The sequence below is a fragment of the Schistocerca americana genome, chromosome 5 (assembly GCF_021461395.2).
Source record: "Schistocerca americana isolate TAMUIC-IGC-003095 chromosome 5, iqSchAmer2.1, whole genome shotgun sequence".
Lineage (NCBI taxonomy): Eukaryota > Metazoa > Arthropoda > Insecta > Orthoptera > Acrididae > Schistocerca > Schistocerca americana.
In genome coordinates this window covers 547915547-547933323 of record NC_060123.1, presented here as the reverse complement: position 1 = coordinate 547933323, position 17777 = coordinate 547915547, and the positions used below count along the sequence as shown (strand labels likewise).

The 17777-nt window shown below is 43.2% G+C and overlaps 1 protein-coding gene across 1 annotated transcript in view; it reads left to right on the top strand.

The window, feature by feature from the left end:
- LOC124616105 overlaps positions 1 to 17777 on the top strand; it is a 234502-nt gene that overhangs the window by 162333 nt on the left and 54392 nt on the right. Inside the window, exon 2 of the mRNA XM_047144364.1 lies at positions 2718 to 2854. Within this exon, the coding sequence (XP_047000320.1) occupies positions 2746 to 2854 (109 nt within the window). The 5' untranslated portion in view covers positions 2718 to 2745. The remainder of the gene's footprint in view (positions 1 to 2717; positions 2855 to 17777) is intronic.

Sequence of the window (17777 nt, the reverse complement as noted above, 5' to 3'; positions counted from 1 at the left end):
AGGTCCCGAGTTCGAGTCTCGGTCCGGCACACAGTTTTAATCCGCGTGGATGTTTCATATCAGCGCACACTCCATTGCAGAGTGAAAATCTCATTCTAGTAACCTGTGATCTTGAAACGAAAATCACTTACATATCTTACCAGACAAATGCATTCCCGAAATTCCATTGCTATGCATTAATTCATTTTATTATTGCGATCTTTTTTCCGTCAGTGTATTTTCAATCATTTTGACACCATGCTACGTAGAAATGATTTTGGTAAGTGAGAACACACGAACCGGTCGCCCTGTTTGGTGTGCTCTCTGCTCAATTTCTACGTACTTGACTTACATATGTAAGGACTAATGTAGATGTCGTACATGTTCATAAACCTGCTTATTGTGTTCAAACTTTATTCTCCCTCTATAATTTGTACCCCCACGCTCCCTTTCATTACATAATATACGATTGCCTAATGCCCTAGGATGCGTCCCATCAATAAATCGCTTATTTTAGTCAAGTTGTTCCATAATCCTCTTTGCTCTACAGTTTGACTCACTACCTCTGCATTAATGACTCAACCTACAATTGCAGTCTTTAAAATTCTTCCAAAAATCTATTATCCATTTATGTTACTACTAATTCACTATTTATGTATGAGTCTATAATAATTATTATTTAATCTACATTTTGTGGCCATAGCACAGTATGCAGATAGGTGGTAGTTAAAAAACATTTTCTCCTTTGGAGTAGTTGCTTGCTGCCTTCCATAGCTGCTTATTGCCTTCCACGCGTTGGTCAAATACGTCTCAGATCATTATCTGAAAAGTGTGACGAATTAAACAATTGCAGCAATAACCTGTTTCAGTCGGCTACTGAGCTCTAAGGAATTCAAAGCACATTGCGCTAATGTAATAACTGTGAAGATTAGAGGACAATAAGTACAGAAAAGGAAATTTGTAGTCTGGACGCCGGCCGGAGTGGCCGAGCGGTTCTAGGCGCTACAGTGTGGAACTGTGCGACCGCTACGGTCCCAGTTTCGAATCCTGCCTCGGGCATGGATGTATGTGATGTCCTTAGGTTAGTTAGATTTAAGTCGTTCTAAGTTCTAGGGGACTGATGACCTCAGAAGTTAAGTCCCATAGTCCTCAGAGCCATTTTGTAGTGTGGACGGAAAAAACACTCTAAGACAAAAAGAAAAAAGAAGAGAAATCAAACAACGCACCACGAAGGAAAAGTACAAAAGGGACAGAAATCGGTAGATGTGCTGTAAATTATAGACAAAATAGTGTTTACAACTTCAGAAAAATTGGCTGTTTGTTTCAAGAGAAACAGCTTCACAAAATGAGCAAGTCAATAACGCGTTGGTAGACCTGTCGCCCTTAAGCACACAGTTATCCGGCTTGGCATTGATTGATAGCGTTGTTGTATGTCCTCCTGAGGGATATCGTGCCCATTTATGTTCAAATGGTGCATTAGATTGTCAAAATCCAGAGCTGGTTAGAGGGTCCTACACGTAATGCTCCAAGCGTTGTCAGTTTGGGAGGGATCCGGAGACCTGTCTGGCCAAATGAGGGTTTGGGAAGCACGAAGACAAGCAGGTGAAACCATCGCCGTGTTCGGACGGGCATTATCTTGCTAAAATGTAAGCTGAAGATTACTGACCACGGGGGGCAACAAAACGTAGAGTCTCGTCGACGTACTGCTGTGTTGTAAGGGCGCTGATGGAGACATCCTAATTGGTCCTGCTATGAAAAGGAACGGCACCCCAGACCATCAACCCTGGTTGTCGGGCCGTACACTGGGCGATAGTCAGGCTGTTATCGCACCGCTGCCCTGGACGTCTGCAAGCACGTCTTCGGCCTGAAATATTAATGCGTGGAGTAGAATTGTCGTCACTGGTAAGACCAACTACGAACTGAGCCACGATGACCAGCGAATGAATGTCTGGAGAAGGCCCAGATAGCGGTGGGGTGCCAAGCTGACTGTCGCCTGCCGCACGGTCTGACAACCTGGGGTGATGGTCTGTGATGGGATTTCATAGCAGGGCGCCTTTGTTGTCATCCGTGGCACCGCTACAGCAGAGTGGTACCTTGAGAGCATTCTAGGTTGTTTTGTTAACTTTCATTGCAAAACATTCTGAGCGTACATTTCAGCAAGATAAATGCCCGCCCACACACTGCAAGAGTTTCTACTGTTTGTCTTCGCGCTTGCCAACCCTACCTCGATCAGTGTGGTCGTCGGATCTCTTCCCATTTGAGAAAGTTTGGACCAGTATGGGCAGGGCTCAGGAACCAGGTCTGGATTTTGACGAAGTATCGCGCCAATTGGGCAGTATTTGGCACGAGAACCCTCAGAAGACCTCCAACAACTATCAATCAACATTAAGCCGAAAAACGGCTTGAATAAGGGCCAGGGCTGGACCAACTCGTTACTCACTTTGTCGAGTTTGTAAGCTCTTTCTCTTGAACAACTCTTCCAGTTTCTCTGCAACTGAAATCATTTCTTTGTCTATACATGTATGCCACACCTAGCGATTTCCGTCCTGTTCAGATGATGTCGTTTGTTTTTGTTTTTCTTTGTGTCCTCACCTATATATGTGTACGCGTATAGATATGTTGACAAAAAAGTACCGGCTCTCAGAGCCATGGGAGTCGAGAACTACAGATGCTAGACATTCGAGCAGAGATGTTCCTCTGCCGGCTGGTCTGTAGCGTGCGTTGGTGGTGTGTTGCAGGCAGACAGAGAGCGCCCACCTGCCCATCATGCTGTTGCCGCTGCTCCTGGCGACGCTGGCCGCGGGTCCCGTGCTGAGCGAGGCGGCTCCCGCCCCAGCACCTCAGGCCGCAGCCCGCAGCCCCACCGAGATCACCGGTGAGTGGCCGGTCGGAGTCCGCTCTGAGGCCGTCACCCCACCGTCTCATTTTGCAGTTCACGTGTTTCGGGGCAGTTCTGTGTCTTTTGAATACATTGTGGAAGTGAACGGTGATCATAATTTATTACGGTGACCGGTTTCGACCACTATTGTGATCATCTTCAGACCAATGAGTAAGGACCTTCTTCAGCTGGAGAATCACTAATAGTCATTCTCCGCTACTAGTGATTCTCCAGCAGAAGGAGGTCCTTACTCATTGGTCTGAAGATGACCTCAGTAGTGGTCGAAACCGGTCACCGTAATAAAATGTGATCACGACTGTTTTTGATACTAAATAGTTTTGTGTCTATTTAGATGGCTGGTCATGGAAACTGCAGCACATGGAGAGAAAATGAGCAATTTTACAGTTTAACAGGAAAAAAAACACGAATAAATTTATAGTTGATCTGGAGTATAGAGGGCTTGGAATTAGGTACAAAGAGCTGTCACTTTTTCCAGGAACAACGATTCAAATACGGGCTTCCATGATTTCTGACCACCATAGGTTCTCGACGTTCCATAAGATCTTTTTCTCTTTACAATAGTTACTATCAGCACAGCAGTGTACCTGCTTGTCGATCTAGATCGTTTCAATCTAAAGGATGGCTACAGGAGCATTGTTTCTTAATGTCAACTGAGCTTTCCAGGTATTCCTCTCGATATCGCAATGATCCGCATTGGCTGGACTGGCCGATAGTTACGATAGGGAAAGGATGGCACTAGCAAACATGTGACAGGGATGTGAGACCTTAACTTTTCCCGGCGAATTGAATGTTCAAATAACTTACGGGTTTGTCCGCAGCTCGTGGTCGTGAAGTAGCGTTCTCACTTCCCGCGCCCGGGTTCCCGGGTTCGATTCCAGGCGGGTCAGGGATTTTCTCTGCCTCGTGATGACTGGGTGTTGTGTGCTGTCCTTAGGTTAGTTAGGTTTAAGTAGTTCTAAGTTCTAGGGGACTGATGACCATAGATGTTAAGTCCCATAGTGCTCAGAGCCATAACTTACGGGTTTGCTGCCGGGAGACGACTGCCGATATTTCGACAGGAGCACACGCTGCCATACTCAAGGCACAACTGCAAGGAGGAAGCAATGTGCAAGGGAATTTACGAGTAGTACCTCGATTCACAGAGGAGAAACAAGGAAGATACCACATACAGAATAAGTAACGCCAGAGTCAACACACAACCAAAGATAACCAACATCAGATATATCGATAGTGACTATTAATCAACAGGTGAGGAAGCGTTTCCAACAGGATTGGCCGAATTTTGCGGAAATATGATGTGAAATGTGGTTTTCGACCACCTTCTAAGATTAAGGCCCTGTTGGCGTCCGTAAAAGACGATCTTGGTTTGCGTAAGGCTAGTGTCTATCGTATTCCTTGCAGTTGTGGCATGTCATATATTGGTCGAACAATCAGGACTGTGGAACACCGGTGTATTGAACATAAGCGACACACACACTTATAACAGCCGAGCAAATCCGCTACTGCAGAACATTGCCTTGACACCGGTCATCCTATGGAATACAACAACACGGAGATTCTGGCTTGCACGTCTAGCTATTGGGATAGTGATACTAAGGAAGCTGTTGAAATCAAACTATCAAGCAACCTTATAAATAGAGATGGTGGATTTTGTTTAAATGCTGCTTGGAATCCGGCTCTGTCTCTCATCAAAAATAATAGTCACTATCGATATTTCTGATGTTGGTTATCTTTGGTTGACTGTTGACTCTGCGGTTACTTGTTCTGTGTGTGGTATCTTCCTTGTTTCTCCTCTGTGAACCGAGGTATCAAATTTCCTTGCACATTGCTTCCTCCTTGCAGTTATGCCTTGAGAATGGCAGGGTGTGCTCCTGTCGAAATATCGGCGATGGTCGACGACGTCACCCGGCAGCAAACCCGTAAGTTATTTGAACATATCACGGGGATGTTGGACCTCCAGATACATTATGTAAAGGGGATTAACCAACTATGAAACGAAATAATGGTCGAATCTGACCCCTATTAACAAATATATGAACAAGAATTAATCACAGCATCTGTTCGAGATCGAAAAATACGAACTGACAGTTACCATCATGAAACAGATCTAATCTAACAAATATCTTGGCAAAGACCGAACAGAGTGGGTGAATTGAAAAGATCGTCATCCTATAAATCAGTTATAGAACGATAAACAGGCGGTCGACACACGGTGATCGCCTGATTGCACCAGAAGAACAGAAAACTACTCCGAGCAAACAACATCGCTAGCCCAGTAATGAATGAGCCCTTGCTCACTCAAGAAAAGTGTAGCATCAGCAAAACTGTTTCAATTTAACAACGCCCCTACAGAAGGTCGATATGTCTCATACACCGCTCACCTAAGCTGCAATTTCTTGGTACACTGCATCAGAAGCTACAAGTGCCATCAGCTGCTACACACTGCAAAGTATCAGCTGCTCATTGTGGCACGTCCCTTTTCCACATCTGTGGATGAAACGTTCTTATCAACCTCTGAAAAACAAGTGCCTCTCTCAAGATCTCCAGACGAATGGTTTTACTGAGAATGCCGAGACGAACAGTTTCACATCGAAACAGTCTCCTTAGTCCTCGCTACAAAGCCTGTGCTGTTGCCGTGTGCCAATCAAAAGGCTCTGCAAAATTCTGGGCAATTATATCGTGGTTAAAAAATAACTGACGTCCCACCTCGCAAAAGTTTATACAGTGTTAACCAATTCCAACGTACACAGTTCTTAAACAATTCTCAGTTGCACGCCCACGCTTTATTTAAGTTTACTACTTCAGCCAATACGTTTGTCTCCCCACCATAATTTCTCGGAAACCGGTGTGCTGACGCTCTCTGCTCTGCTATTTTTCAAGATTAACTAATGAAGTGTCCTCTTACAACGTTTCAGGTAGCAGGGTGTTCACCCCATGTGGACCAGCGCAGGAATGTAATGTCGACCCATCACTTTCACAAAGAGAGGAAAGAAATCATGAACAAAATGTAGCTGCGTTGCTTCTCACGTAACAAAGATCTGTGTCTGCCACTGATTTCTCAGTTCACTGCATTCTATGAAGGCGACCTGTTGGCGAAGAACGAAGTTCCTTTGAAACGTGTTTTTACCAGATGTCACAGCTTGTAAATGCCAAGATTCTGCACGTGCTCAGGTGCCCGTCACGGCACATTATACGACTTCTTCGTATAGCGGTCGAGAGTCTATACTGTGCAAGGTGAATTATGAGAAAAATTGGCGAAAAGTGTCCCGGGCACCCAAGCTAAGCTAGCCCGTAGCCCTGTACCTCCTGCCAATGGAAACTTCTCCCCATACCCTCGCTTTCACCGCTGAAAGCCGATCTGAAACTCATAGGGGGCTTCCCGGGACCCCGAGTCACTATCTTGTGGCTCTTTTTTCTCACTGGGGCTTCATGGCCCTAATTAAATTACAGAAAAAAGATAGGTAATTAATACACGAGTAGACAGCTTAATAACTGAGGTTAGTTATTATGAATATTAAATATTTAAAATCAAAGTTCGGTCTTGGTTGCGGATGCTTTTATTTTCAAATTTCTTGGGTTAAGCCGTCCGCGTCGGAAATGGCATATGCTCTGCGTACCAAAGTCCCAAGGACGCCACTGCGTTGATATGGTGAATGACAACTCTTAAAATGCGGATACCGATATCTGTGCGTCGGCTTACGGTGAACACTATGTCCCAAAGTACCATTTGATTTTTTGTCAAGTATAACGTCCAAGAACAGAAGCATTCCATCACTTTCAACCTTCATGATAAAAAAACAAACCCGAAGAGACTGTCAAACCTTCAATTTTGTGAACAACTCCCTCGTAACACCATCACTCATAAATCCGTCTCCATATAAACGACGCAATAGACTATGAATCTCGGCGGCGTTGACTCCTTTCTCTTATAGAAAGCGAGTGATGAACGTACCTCGGAACTTAGCGGGATATGTAATAATAACGTCCGTTTCAATCGCTTGCTGTTTACACACTCACGAACAGAACAGATCTTACTGACACAGCGTCACCTACAAAGTCTCCTCCATCCATGAAGGCACCATGAAGCTATAAGTATGAATCGACAATAGGAGGTTAATTTCAGAACTGCGCTCATACATCGATTAGAGTTCACATTTTTTAAGATTTAAGTTCAAATTTTAAGATTCGCCTACGTGAACGACAATCTAAACGGCGTCCTGATTCAGGTCTAAGAGTCTAGAGTATTTCTAGATATATTCTGTTAAGGAGAACCACCCACACTGCCTTACCGAGCAAGCGCGAATATACTGTATCATACTCATGTGAATTGCTTCTTTGAGGCAAATTTAGAAAAATAAATATGTATGTGTGTGTGTGTGTGTGTGTGTGTGTGTGAGAGAGAGAGAGAGAGAGAGAGAGAGAGAGAGAATAAATGGATGAGAAAAATGCATTGTGTTACGATGCTTGCGGTGAAACAAAAGACTGCTTTACTTTCTGCCTCAGAACAGCGGCCATTAATTATGTTGCCACACGACTCGCGGCTGAAACAAGAGGAAACTAAGAAAAAGTGCCTACAGTAATGAGCTGTATCGTTATTTATGCCGACATAATTCTTCATCTCGCGAATGAAGATCTCTTAATTAAAAGAGTACACGAGACAGCGGTACACGCTGGAAACAATACTTCGTCTTGTGAGTCATGAGGAGAAACAGCTATCGTTGACAATTGAAACTGAAAGGTTACGGAGATCATTGCACTCATAAACTACTATACTAGGATGCAATAAGGTGCTTTCGTGATGGGAAATCATAGAGTTTGGAAGTACAGATCGTTTGAACACCTGTTCTAAATACTAGATAAAGCAACTTCCGAATTCCAATTATCCTGTCATCTAAGTTAAGTTGCTTCTGGAAGGAGTCGGATGAAGTATTAAGGGATCCGTATGTCGGTAGTTTGCACACACTCGTGAATATCAGCACAGAAATGGAATCTATTCGCTGGACAGTAATAGAAATCGTCTCCCTGCCTTCGCAGTTACTAGTGCCACATCTGTCGCTATGGAAATGGTAAGAAAAAGCTGTACAACACGTATAATGCTTTAGTACCCCGTATTTAGTAACAGATGCCTTGAGAAGGAAATTGAAGGAATTGTTGCAAACAGTTGGGGAAGTGAAGTGCTTCAAATTTCTAGAGTCTACAGCTACTGCTAACGCAACGCACATGGATTATGTATCTATTCACTGAATGAGAATCACTAAAATGAAATCAATGGATCCATGAGTGTAAAGTCAGTAATGATGAAAAGACATTTCAGTTGTCACTGCATACTGATTACACAAAACTATTGGCACTGTTATGAAAACACATCGTTACACCTTCAGTGATGTGATTCCCATCTGAGGGCATTTCATTCAAGTTGTTACGTAGCCTTTGCGATTGAGTAAGCCACATTCCACCACCACATCCCTTTTCCCAGTGGATCTGTTTCCATATATCTCTAGTTGCAGTGTTCGAAAGTCAAGATGGAAACATCCCTGACGATGTAACTCTTGAGTCAGGCCCGGAGACGTGCTCAGGCAGAAAAGCAGGAAATTTGGGTTCGATTCCCGACCTGGTACAGATTTTCAATTGTCACGACATTTTCATTGAAAACATATGTGCCGAAGATTGTTTCCTAGCCCTCATTCACACGAGACATCCAGAGGCAATCATCACTATGATTACGAAAGTTAATAAATCAGTCAAGAAGCCTAAGAGAACGATTCTGGTAGAAAGAGCGGATAAGCTGTTGTTAGCAATTGACTTAGACAATGAACTGTTATCACTTTCTTCCAGTAAGACGGACGTAGAGGATTTATGGACAAAGTGTAAACAGACAAAACACCGTACTCTAGGGAACTATGTTACCACTCAGTAGATCAAGAACGAGAACGATCCACCATTGTTTAATAACGAAATTCATAAAGTTCTGAGGAATCGAAAGCCGGTGCACTCTCAGTTCAAAAGCGATAAAGCTAATGACGACAGGCAAAGGTTAGTAGAGATTCGTGTATCTTTGAAAAAAGCTAAGCGCGAAGCGTATAACAGCTACCACCGTCATACGTTAGCAAAAGATTTGGCCGAAAACCCGAGAAGATCCTGGCTCACCGTAAAATCGCAAGGTAGGTCTAAGGCTCCTACCAGTCATCCGTAGAGTAATCTGTTGTGGCACTCGAAGATTGTTGAAGTTTTAAATTTCGTGTTTAAGAATCGTTCACGCAGGAGAGTCCAACAAACATACCGTCGTTTGAGCATCGAACATACTTCCGTATGGACGACACAGTAGGGGACTGATGACCTCAGAAGTTAAGTCCCATGGTGCTCAGAGCCAGTCACGACACAGTAATAAGCATCCCGGGCGCAGAGAAACAACTGAAAGATTTGAAAAGAAATAAGTCGCCAGGTCCGGATGGAATCCCAGTTCTATTATACAAAGGATACCCCTTACTTACCTTGCATTTATCTCCAATCTCTGGCCCAACATAAAATCCGAAGGGACTGGGAAAAAAGCACAAGTGACTCCCGTATAAAAGATGGGTTAAAGAACGGACACGCAAATTTACCGACCAATGTCCCTAATATCGGTTTGCTGCAGAATCTTTCAACGTAGTCCGAGTTCGAGTATAATAAATTTTAAGGCCGAAAAGCTTATGTCGAAGAATCAACATGGTTTTAGAAAGCATCGCCTGTGCAAAACTCTGCTTACAATTTTCTCACATGATATACTGCAAAGTGTGGGTGAAGGACAACAGGTAGATTCAATATTTCTAGTTTTCCCGAAAGCATTTGAGACGGAACCCCACAGCAAAATGGCTCTGAGCACTATGGGACTTAACTTCTGTGGTCATCAGTCCCCTAGAACTTAGAACTACTTAAACCTAACTAACCTAAGGACATCACACACATCCATGCCCGAGGCAGGATTCGAACCTGCGACCGTAGCAGTCCCGCGGTTCCGGACTGCGCGCCTATAACCACTAGACCACCGCGGCCGGCCACCCCACAGCATACTATACACGAAGGTACGAGCATATGTAACAGGTTCCCAGATATGTGAGTGGCTCGAAGACTTTTCAAGTAAAAGAACCAAGTACGTTGTCCGGGACGGCGAGTGTTCGTCAAATACAAGGGTATCGTCAGTAGTGCCCCAGGGAAGTGTGATAGGGCCGCTATAATTCGCTATGTACATTATTTATCTGGTGGGCAGTAGTCTGCGGTTGTTTGCTGATGATGCTACGGTGTATGGGAAGGTGTCGAAGGTGCAGGAAGATACAAGATGACTTAGACATAATTTCTAGATGGCGTGGTGAATGGAAGCTATCTCTAAATGTAAATAAAAATGTAAGTTAAGGTGCACGGGTAGGAAAAACTAACCCGTAATGTTTGGAGACAGCATTAACAGAGTCTTACTTGACACAGCCACGTGGTTTAAATATGTGGTCATAACGTTGCAAAGTGATATGAGATTGAATGAGTATACGAGGATTGTGGTAGGGGAGTCGAATGGTTTACTTCGGTTTATTGGGAGAATTTTGAGAAGGTGTGGATCATCTGTGAAGGAGACCTATTCCTGAGTACACGCTGATCAACAATATAGGCTGAATAATTACGGTGGCTACAAGTGCAATCAGCATTCCAGGGCAAGCTGAACTCGGACTTGGGCAGAAACATCACATACTGACACTCACAAGGGAATATTCCCAAGTGTCAATAAACAACCTTGATGAAACTTGGGGGATGTGTAGGGGGGGGGGGGAGGGAGGCAAATTATTACCTATTAGGTTTGGAGGGAATATTTTCGAAACGATCATATATAAAAAGGGATGTGATAAAAAAGTTGATATGTAATTAACGTTCTTGAAAATTGTATAAACGAATTTTGTAATAATTTTAAATTTTGTAAAATATCCCTCCGCTATTAAATAATTTTAAAAAATCAAAAATTATGTTACATAAATTAAATAAGCTTTCAAGCTACATACGTCCACGTATAAAAAATGCCGGTTTCTAAAATATTTTTTATCAGTGAACTATTCTGCTATTGCCTAGGCATACTGCCCACGTTTATAACAACTCAGGCTCTAATATGTGATTACAATCATTTCTGTTACTTTTTACGTAATTCTAATTTCTTTTTCACTCAGCTTCAGGTGGCTGCAGATGACTTCCAGCTTCGTGTTGCTAATGAAAATTATCACCTTAAATAAAAACACGCAGCTTGCAGTTAAATCTCTCTCAATCAATTCTTCTCGAATCACAGTTTATTAACTTCGTGATACAGATAGCGACTTTATTCAGCCATAATGCATTGTCTAATGAAATGTCTCCATTTACAACAAAGCAAATACTAGACTTTTTCTTGATATTGGTTGCTGTGAATGATTACAGTGGTTTGTATGGAATTATTTCTGTAGAACTAATACATCAAACAAAGAATATATGGATAATTCGGCGATAATTCGGTCGCGAAGACCGAGACTTCGAAGATTCGTGTCAAATGAAAACGATGACACTGTCTTGTCACGATTCCCGCTAACTACACATAAAAAGGAAAGCAATGCAGCAGTGTGAACACACTTTACCGTTTGGAAGGAAGGAAGGAAGATTGAGTTTAGCGTCCCGTCGACATTGAGGTCATTACAGAAGGAGCACAAACTCGGATGGTGTCAAGGACGGGGAAGGAAATGGGCTGTGTCCTTTCAAAGGAACAGTTCAGGAATTTGCCTGGAACGACTTACGGAAATCAGGGAAAACCTAAATCTGGATGGCCGGACGTGAGTTTGAACTGTCGTCCGTGCAGTGTGGTAATCACTGTGCCATTTCACTCAGTTTACCGATTGACACACGGAAACTGGACGTACAGGTTAATTTTTAGGGACAGCAATTTGAAGTTTACAAAAGGAAAATCTTCAGCTATTTCGTCAATGAAACATCACGTTGTCTGGCGTGTAGAGTGCAGGGTAGCTTGAACCAGAGGTGCACAACAGCAACAGAAAAGTAGTATACGAAATGGGCACATCGAGGATACTATGTAAGTGAGATATTATCCTGCAATGATAATGAGGTGCCAGGTGTTTCATTCGTCATGCGATGCAATCGGATGCATTCGCACTGGAGAGCCTGTAGACTAGTCTGGTCGCAAGCATCCTAAATGAGCGTATGACTCACTGACATAGGCAAATAGACAGATGTTGTAACACTCATACGCATTCATGGTTAATCCTAACCGTCCAACTAAAATGTTCACTATTCGGGCGATGTTAAATTACATAGTAATAGTGGAGGTTCGACAGAAAGAGTGATTGCACAAGTTTATGTTTCACATGCTGTGAATATGCTCCAGACTTCTGAAGGGAATAGAGAGGCGGTGTTCTTGCACGTTGTGTCGCTATTGTCTGCCGTTTCGAGTGCTCAGCCACAGTTACACACAAGCTCTTCGCCGTTTTCTGTTATGATATTGGGATACCGCCGAGATGAACGTTGGACAGTTGCTGTCGAAATGATAATTAACTTCCGATGGGTTGCTAAAATTACTTGCGACTTCTTTGCATTTTGTTTATCTCATAACTCATTGCTTTTACACCCTTCTGACAATTGAAGACATGTTCATTATTCAGGATAATAGCAGTATTGAAATTTACGGGCCTAGCATTTAATTCAAGTTGAAGGTAGTCCGCATGGTAATAATACTTACAGGACAACAGAACTGAAGAGATATCATTCGTATGCAAGACTAACAATAATGGGTTCAGGACTCAGGCCTTCGACACTCCTGAGAGAACTTGCTACCGGGACGACTTCTCGGTTCCACAGATAACTTCCTACTGTCTGTTTCTCAAGAACCTTTCAAACCACTCGAGTGCGCTGTCTGAAAATTGTAGCTGGCGCGTTATTCTGAGCAGTACGCCGAAGCTGATGATATCAAATACTTTTTTTTTACTTCAAAATGAAAATTGTCTAGGTTGCAAAGTTATTTATTTCAGTAATGCGATTCATCCTTTAGGGCATCATCAGATTGTTTATAAAACAGGAAAACAATCCATTAAGAACGAAACAGAGGGAAGGACAAGGTCCTATCTCGTACAACTACACGAATAAATGAACTGAAATATGAAGTAGATCTAGCTTAAAAGTAACAGGATATAAAACCTGTCCATCAAGGAGTCATAAAGGATGAGAGGTGGGCCTAATTAAAAGAAAGGAAATACGACATAAGCCATCCCGCATATATAGGAGACGGAAACACTTTTACCTTAATCACACCAGCGAGCTTAGTCGTAACAACATAGCGCAGGCCCACGCTTACAGAAGTAGCAACGCCGTCCCAGCTGTAGGTAGCACAACAGATCCGTTTAGCGCTCACACAGATAAGACTTTGACAGACTAGGAGACACGCACAGCGCTGGTTAGGCAAAAGATAACCAGACAGGGCTAGAAATCAACTATAAGGACCGTTGCATAAGATATAAAACTATTTAAAACAAATAGACTAAAATTCATGTATGCAAATCGTAAGAATACATAAAATAACAGAGGCATACAAAATTTTGTGAAACCAAATATATATAATGGTGGCTATATATGAAGCAAAACAAAAAAATAGTAAAATGATGGTTGCTTGATACACAGAGTGTCAAGTACGGCATAAAGGGCCAGTAATACAGAGTAAATGGGCTAAAGCTTAAAGTACATGTACAGCACATACATTCAATAACCAACAAATACAAACACCAATGCACAGGAAACAGGGGTCGTGATAAAATTTGCAGATCACAAACAATGACGTATCCTTAGGAATAAAATGAAGAAATGTAAATGTACAAAAACAGATAAAAAAGTAAGCCACCTACAATAAAATAAAGCCTTTGTAAACCCCATAGCAGTCCCTCTCATCACATCATCTCAATATAACAAAAGGGTAATGTTAAAAGTAATCCTGTCGTATGAAACACCTGAAACGGAAAACAGTGCCTATCAGTACACCAACATTCTAAAAGCCGCGACGATCTTAGCGGATTGTTTGCTTGTTTTGTAGACAGTCTGACAGTGACCCTATAGGGCGAAACGCGTTGCTGAAATAAATATACTATGTGATCAAAAGTATCCGGACACCTGACTTACAAGTTCATGACACCCTACGTCGGTCATAGTGGAATTCAATATAGTGTTGGCCCACCTTTAGCCTTGATGACAGCTTCCACACCCGCAGGCATACGTTCAATCACGTGCTGAAAGGTTTCTTGGGAAATGGCAGCCCATTCTCCACGGAATGAGGTGCTGAGGAGAGGTATCTATCCCGGTCGGTGAGGCCTAGCACGAAGTCGACGTTCCAAAACATCCTAAAAGTGTTCTATAGCATTCAGGTCAGCACTCTGTGCAGGCCAGTCCATTACAGGGATTGTCGTGTAACCACTCCTGCAGAGGCCGTGCATTATGAACAGGTGCTCGATCGTGTATCGCCATCCCCGAATTGCTTTTCAACAGTGGAAAGCAAGAAGGTGCTTAAGACATCAATATAGGCCTGTGGTGTGAGAATGCCACGCAAAACAACTAGGGGTGCAAGCCCCCTCCATGAAAAACACGACTACACCATAACAGCACCACCTCCGAATTTTACTGTTGGCGCTACACACGCTTGCACATGATGTTCACCGGACATTCGCCATACCCACACTCTGCCATCGGATCGCCACATTGTGTACCGAGATTCTTCACTCCACATAACGCTTTTCCACTGTTCAGTCGTCCAACGTTTACGCTCCTTACTCCAAGCGAGTCGTCGTTAGGCATTTACCGGCGTGATGTGTGGCTTATGAGCAGTCGCTCGACCATTAAATACAAGTTTTCTCACCTCCCGCCTAACAGTCATAGTACTTGCAGTGGATCCTGATGCAGTTTGGAATTGCTGTGTGATGGTTTGGATAGATATCTGCCTGTTACACACTACGACTCTCTTCAGCTGTCGGCGGTCTCTGTCAGTCAACAGCCGTGGTCGGCCTGTACGCTTTTGTGCTCCACATATCCCTTCAAGTTTCCACTTCACTATCACATCGGAAATAGTGGACCTAGAAATGTTTAGGAGTGTGGAAATATCGCATACAGACGTATGATACAAGTGGCACCCAATCCTCTGACCATGTTCGAAGTCCGTGAGTTCCGTGGAGCACCCCATTCTGCTCTCTCACGATGTCTAATGACTACTGAGGTCGCTAACATGGAATACCTGGCAGTAGGTGGCAGCGCAATGCACCTAATATGAAAAACTGATGTTTTTGGGGGTGTCCGGATACTTTTGATCACATAGCGTAACTTTGCAAACCCAAACTGTTTTTCAGCTTGAAATAATTCCAAGCGGTAACAGTCATAGCCGGCCGGAATGGAATGAAGTAAACTCTGCTTTTTTTATGTCTAGTAGTCTAACAATTGCAATGTCGATGACATATATCAGGTCATTATATTAATATATCAATACATTTTACTGGAACATGTAGTTATTGTGTTTAGTGTGTTGTTTTTGTACTATGTGTACAGAAAGTGTAACTCTGTAATGTTTAAGTTAAAATTCTTGTTTTTCCATACTTGCATAATTGTCTGGATAAATGAGAATGCAAAGTCGACTCACAATCTGTAATGAAGGGAAGACTGGTGGAGCCTTGACAGATTGTGTTCCAAACGGTAATGCAAGAAGACATTCAGATGTAGCGATAGTGCACGTTTGAAGTGAAAATGCCAGCTCCAGGCCTTACAGGTTGCCTCTCTGTTTCGCGCAACGAAGGTCTCATCGTTCGAGTAATGGCTCGCCCAATGTATGCGTTTGAAATGGGCCGTTTTATCTAGGTTCAACACGGATAAAATACCAAATATTATAAAGTAAACTTCACAGGACGCAAACCAGTGAAAAAATGTTAATAAATAAATTATAGTGAAGCTGTTAAAGCAGAATACATTCGATTTAATTCTCACGTGTCTACGCTGGCTAAACGGATAGAAGTTAGAAACCTTTTTATAATAAAGTAATAGGAAAACGCTGGGATACATGTTTACGAGGAAGCTTCTGTGAATCAGCCCGTAGAATTTCCCCGTGTGGTTCCGTGTAATCCAGCGTCAATCATCTCGCTACACTAAGCACATCGACGACGGGAGCCGGAGCGAATGAAAGCCAACCGTTCTGTTGTCGCATGTGCGACAGAGAGTCCGTCTGACGGTTTTGTACGCTTTTGCCTACGCTACCTGAAGTTTAATTTTCCACGCGATTTCCTCCCACGATGAACATCTCTGTGCAAAACACTCTCCGTTTGAAGTGTATCAGTCAGTCATAAAATTTACATTCTGGGGCACCTCTACAAGTGATTTTCGTCGAATATTAATGCCTTGCGGTCTACGTCGAGTGTAACATTTTCCACACGATAGTCAGCACGATAATAATGTTTACAACCAACTACTTTATGAATAACACACTAGTTCTTCATTGAATCATATTGACTTGAACACTTCTGTTCGCACGTTTGTAGAACTTGCTTGTGTGACAAAATACCATCAAATTGGAATCGCTTGTAACTATGAGACTAATAATGTATAAACAATGATTGAGACAACAACGACCGGCCGGGGTCTGCGCTACAGTCTGAAACTGCGCGACAGCTACGGTCGCAGGTTCGTATCCTGCCTCGGGCATGGATGTGTGTCATCTCCATATTTTGGTTAGGTTTAAGTAGTTCTAAGTTCTAGGGGACTGAAGACCTCAGAAGTTAAGTCCCATAGTGCTCAGAGCCATTTGAAACATTTGAACAACAACGAACAGATATGTCTATACGTGTTTGTGGCGCAGTACACTGAGGTGGTAAAAGTCGTGGGATAGCAATATGCACATATACAGACTGCGGCAGTTTCTGGTACACAAGGTATAAAAGGGCAGTGCGTTGGCGGAGCTATCATTTATACCCAGATGATTCACTGAGAAGCTGTCCGACGTTATTACGGCCGCGAGAGGGGGGTTAACAGATTTTGAACGCAGAATGGTAGTTGGAGCTAGACGCATGGGTCGTTCAGTTTCGGAAATCGTTAGGGAGTTCAGTACTCTGAGATCCACAGTGTCAAGAGTGTGTCAAGAACACCACATTTCAGGCATTGTCTCTCACTGCCGATAACTCAGTACCCGAAGGCGTCCACTTAACGGCCGAGAGCAGCGGCGTTTGTGTAGAGTCGTCAGTGCTAACAGACAAGCAACACTGTGTGAAATAATTGCAGAAATCGATATGGGTTCCACGGCGAACGTATCCAACGAAACTTTCCGTTAATGGGCTACGGCAGCAGACGACCGACACAAGTGCCTTTATTAATAGTAGGACATCGACTGCAGCACTTTGCCTGAGATCGTGATCATGTCGGTTGGACTCTACACGACTTGGAAACCTTAGCCCGGTCAGATGACTCCTGATTAATGTTCGTAAGAGCTGCGAATAGGTTTCGAGAGTGATCCAGATCGCACAAAGTCATGGACCCAGCACTGTGCAAGCTGGTGGGGGTTCCATTGTGGTGTGGGCTGTGTTTACATGAAATCGACTGGATCCTCTGGTCCAACTGAACCGATCATTTACTGGAAATATTCATGTTCGGCTACCTGGAGACCATTTGCAGCCATTCATCGACTTCACGATCCCAAACCACGATGGAATTTTTGTGAATTACTGTGTGGCATGTCACGGAGCCACCATTATTCGTGACTGGTTCGAAGAACATTTTGGACAATTCGAGCGAAAGATTTGGCCATCCAGACCGCACGTCATGGATCCCATCGAACATTTAAGGGCCATAATCGAGAGGTCATTTCGTGTACAATGTCCTACACTGGTAACACTTT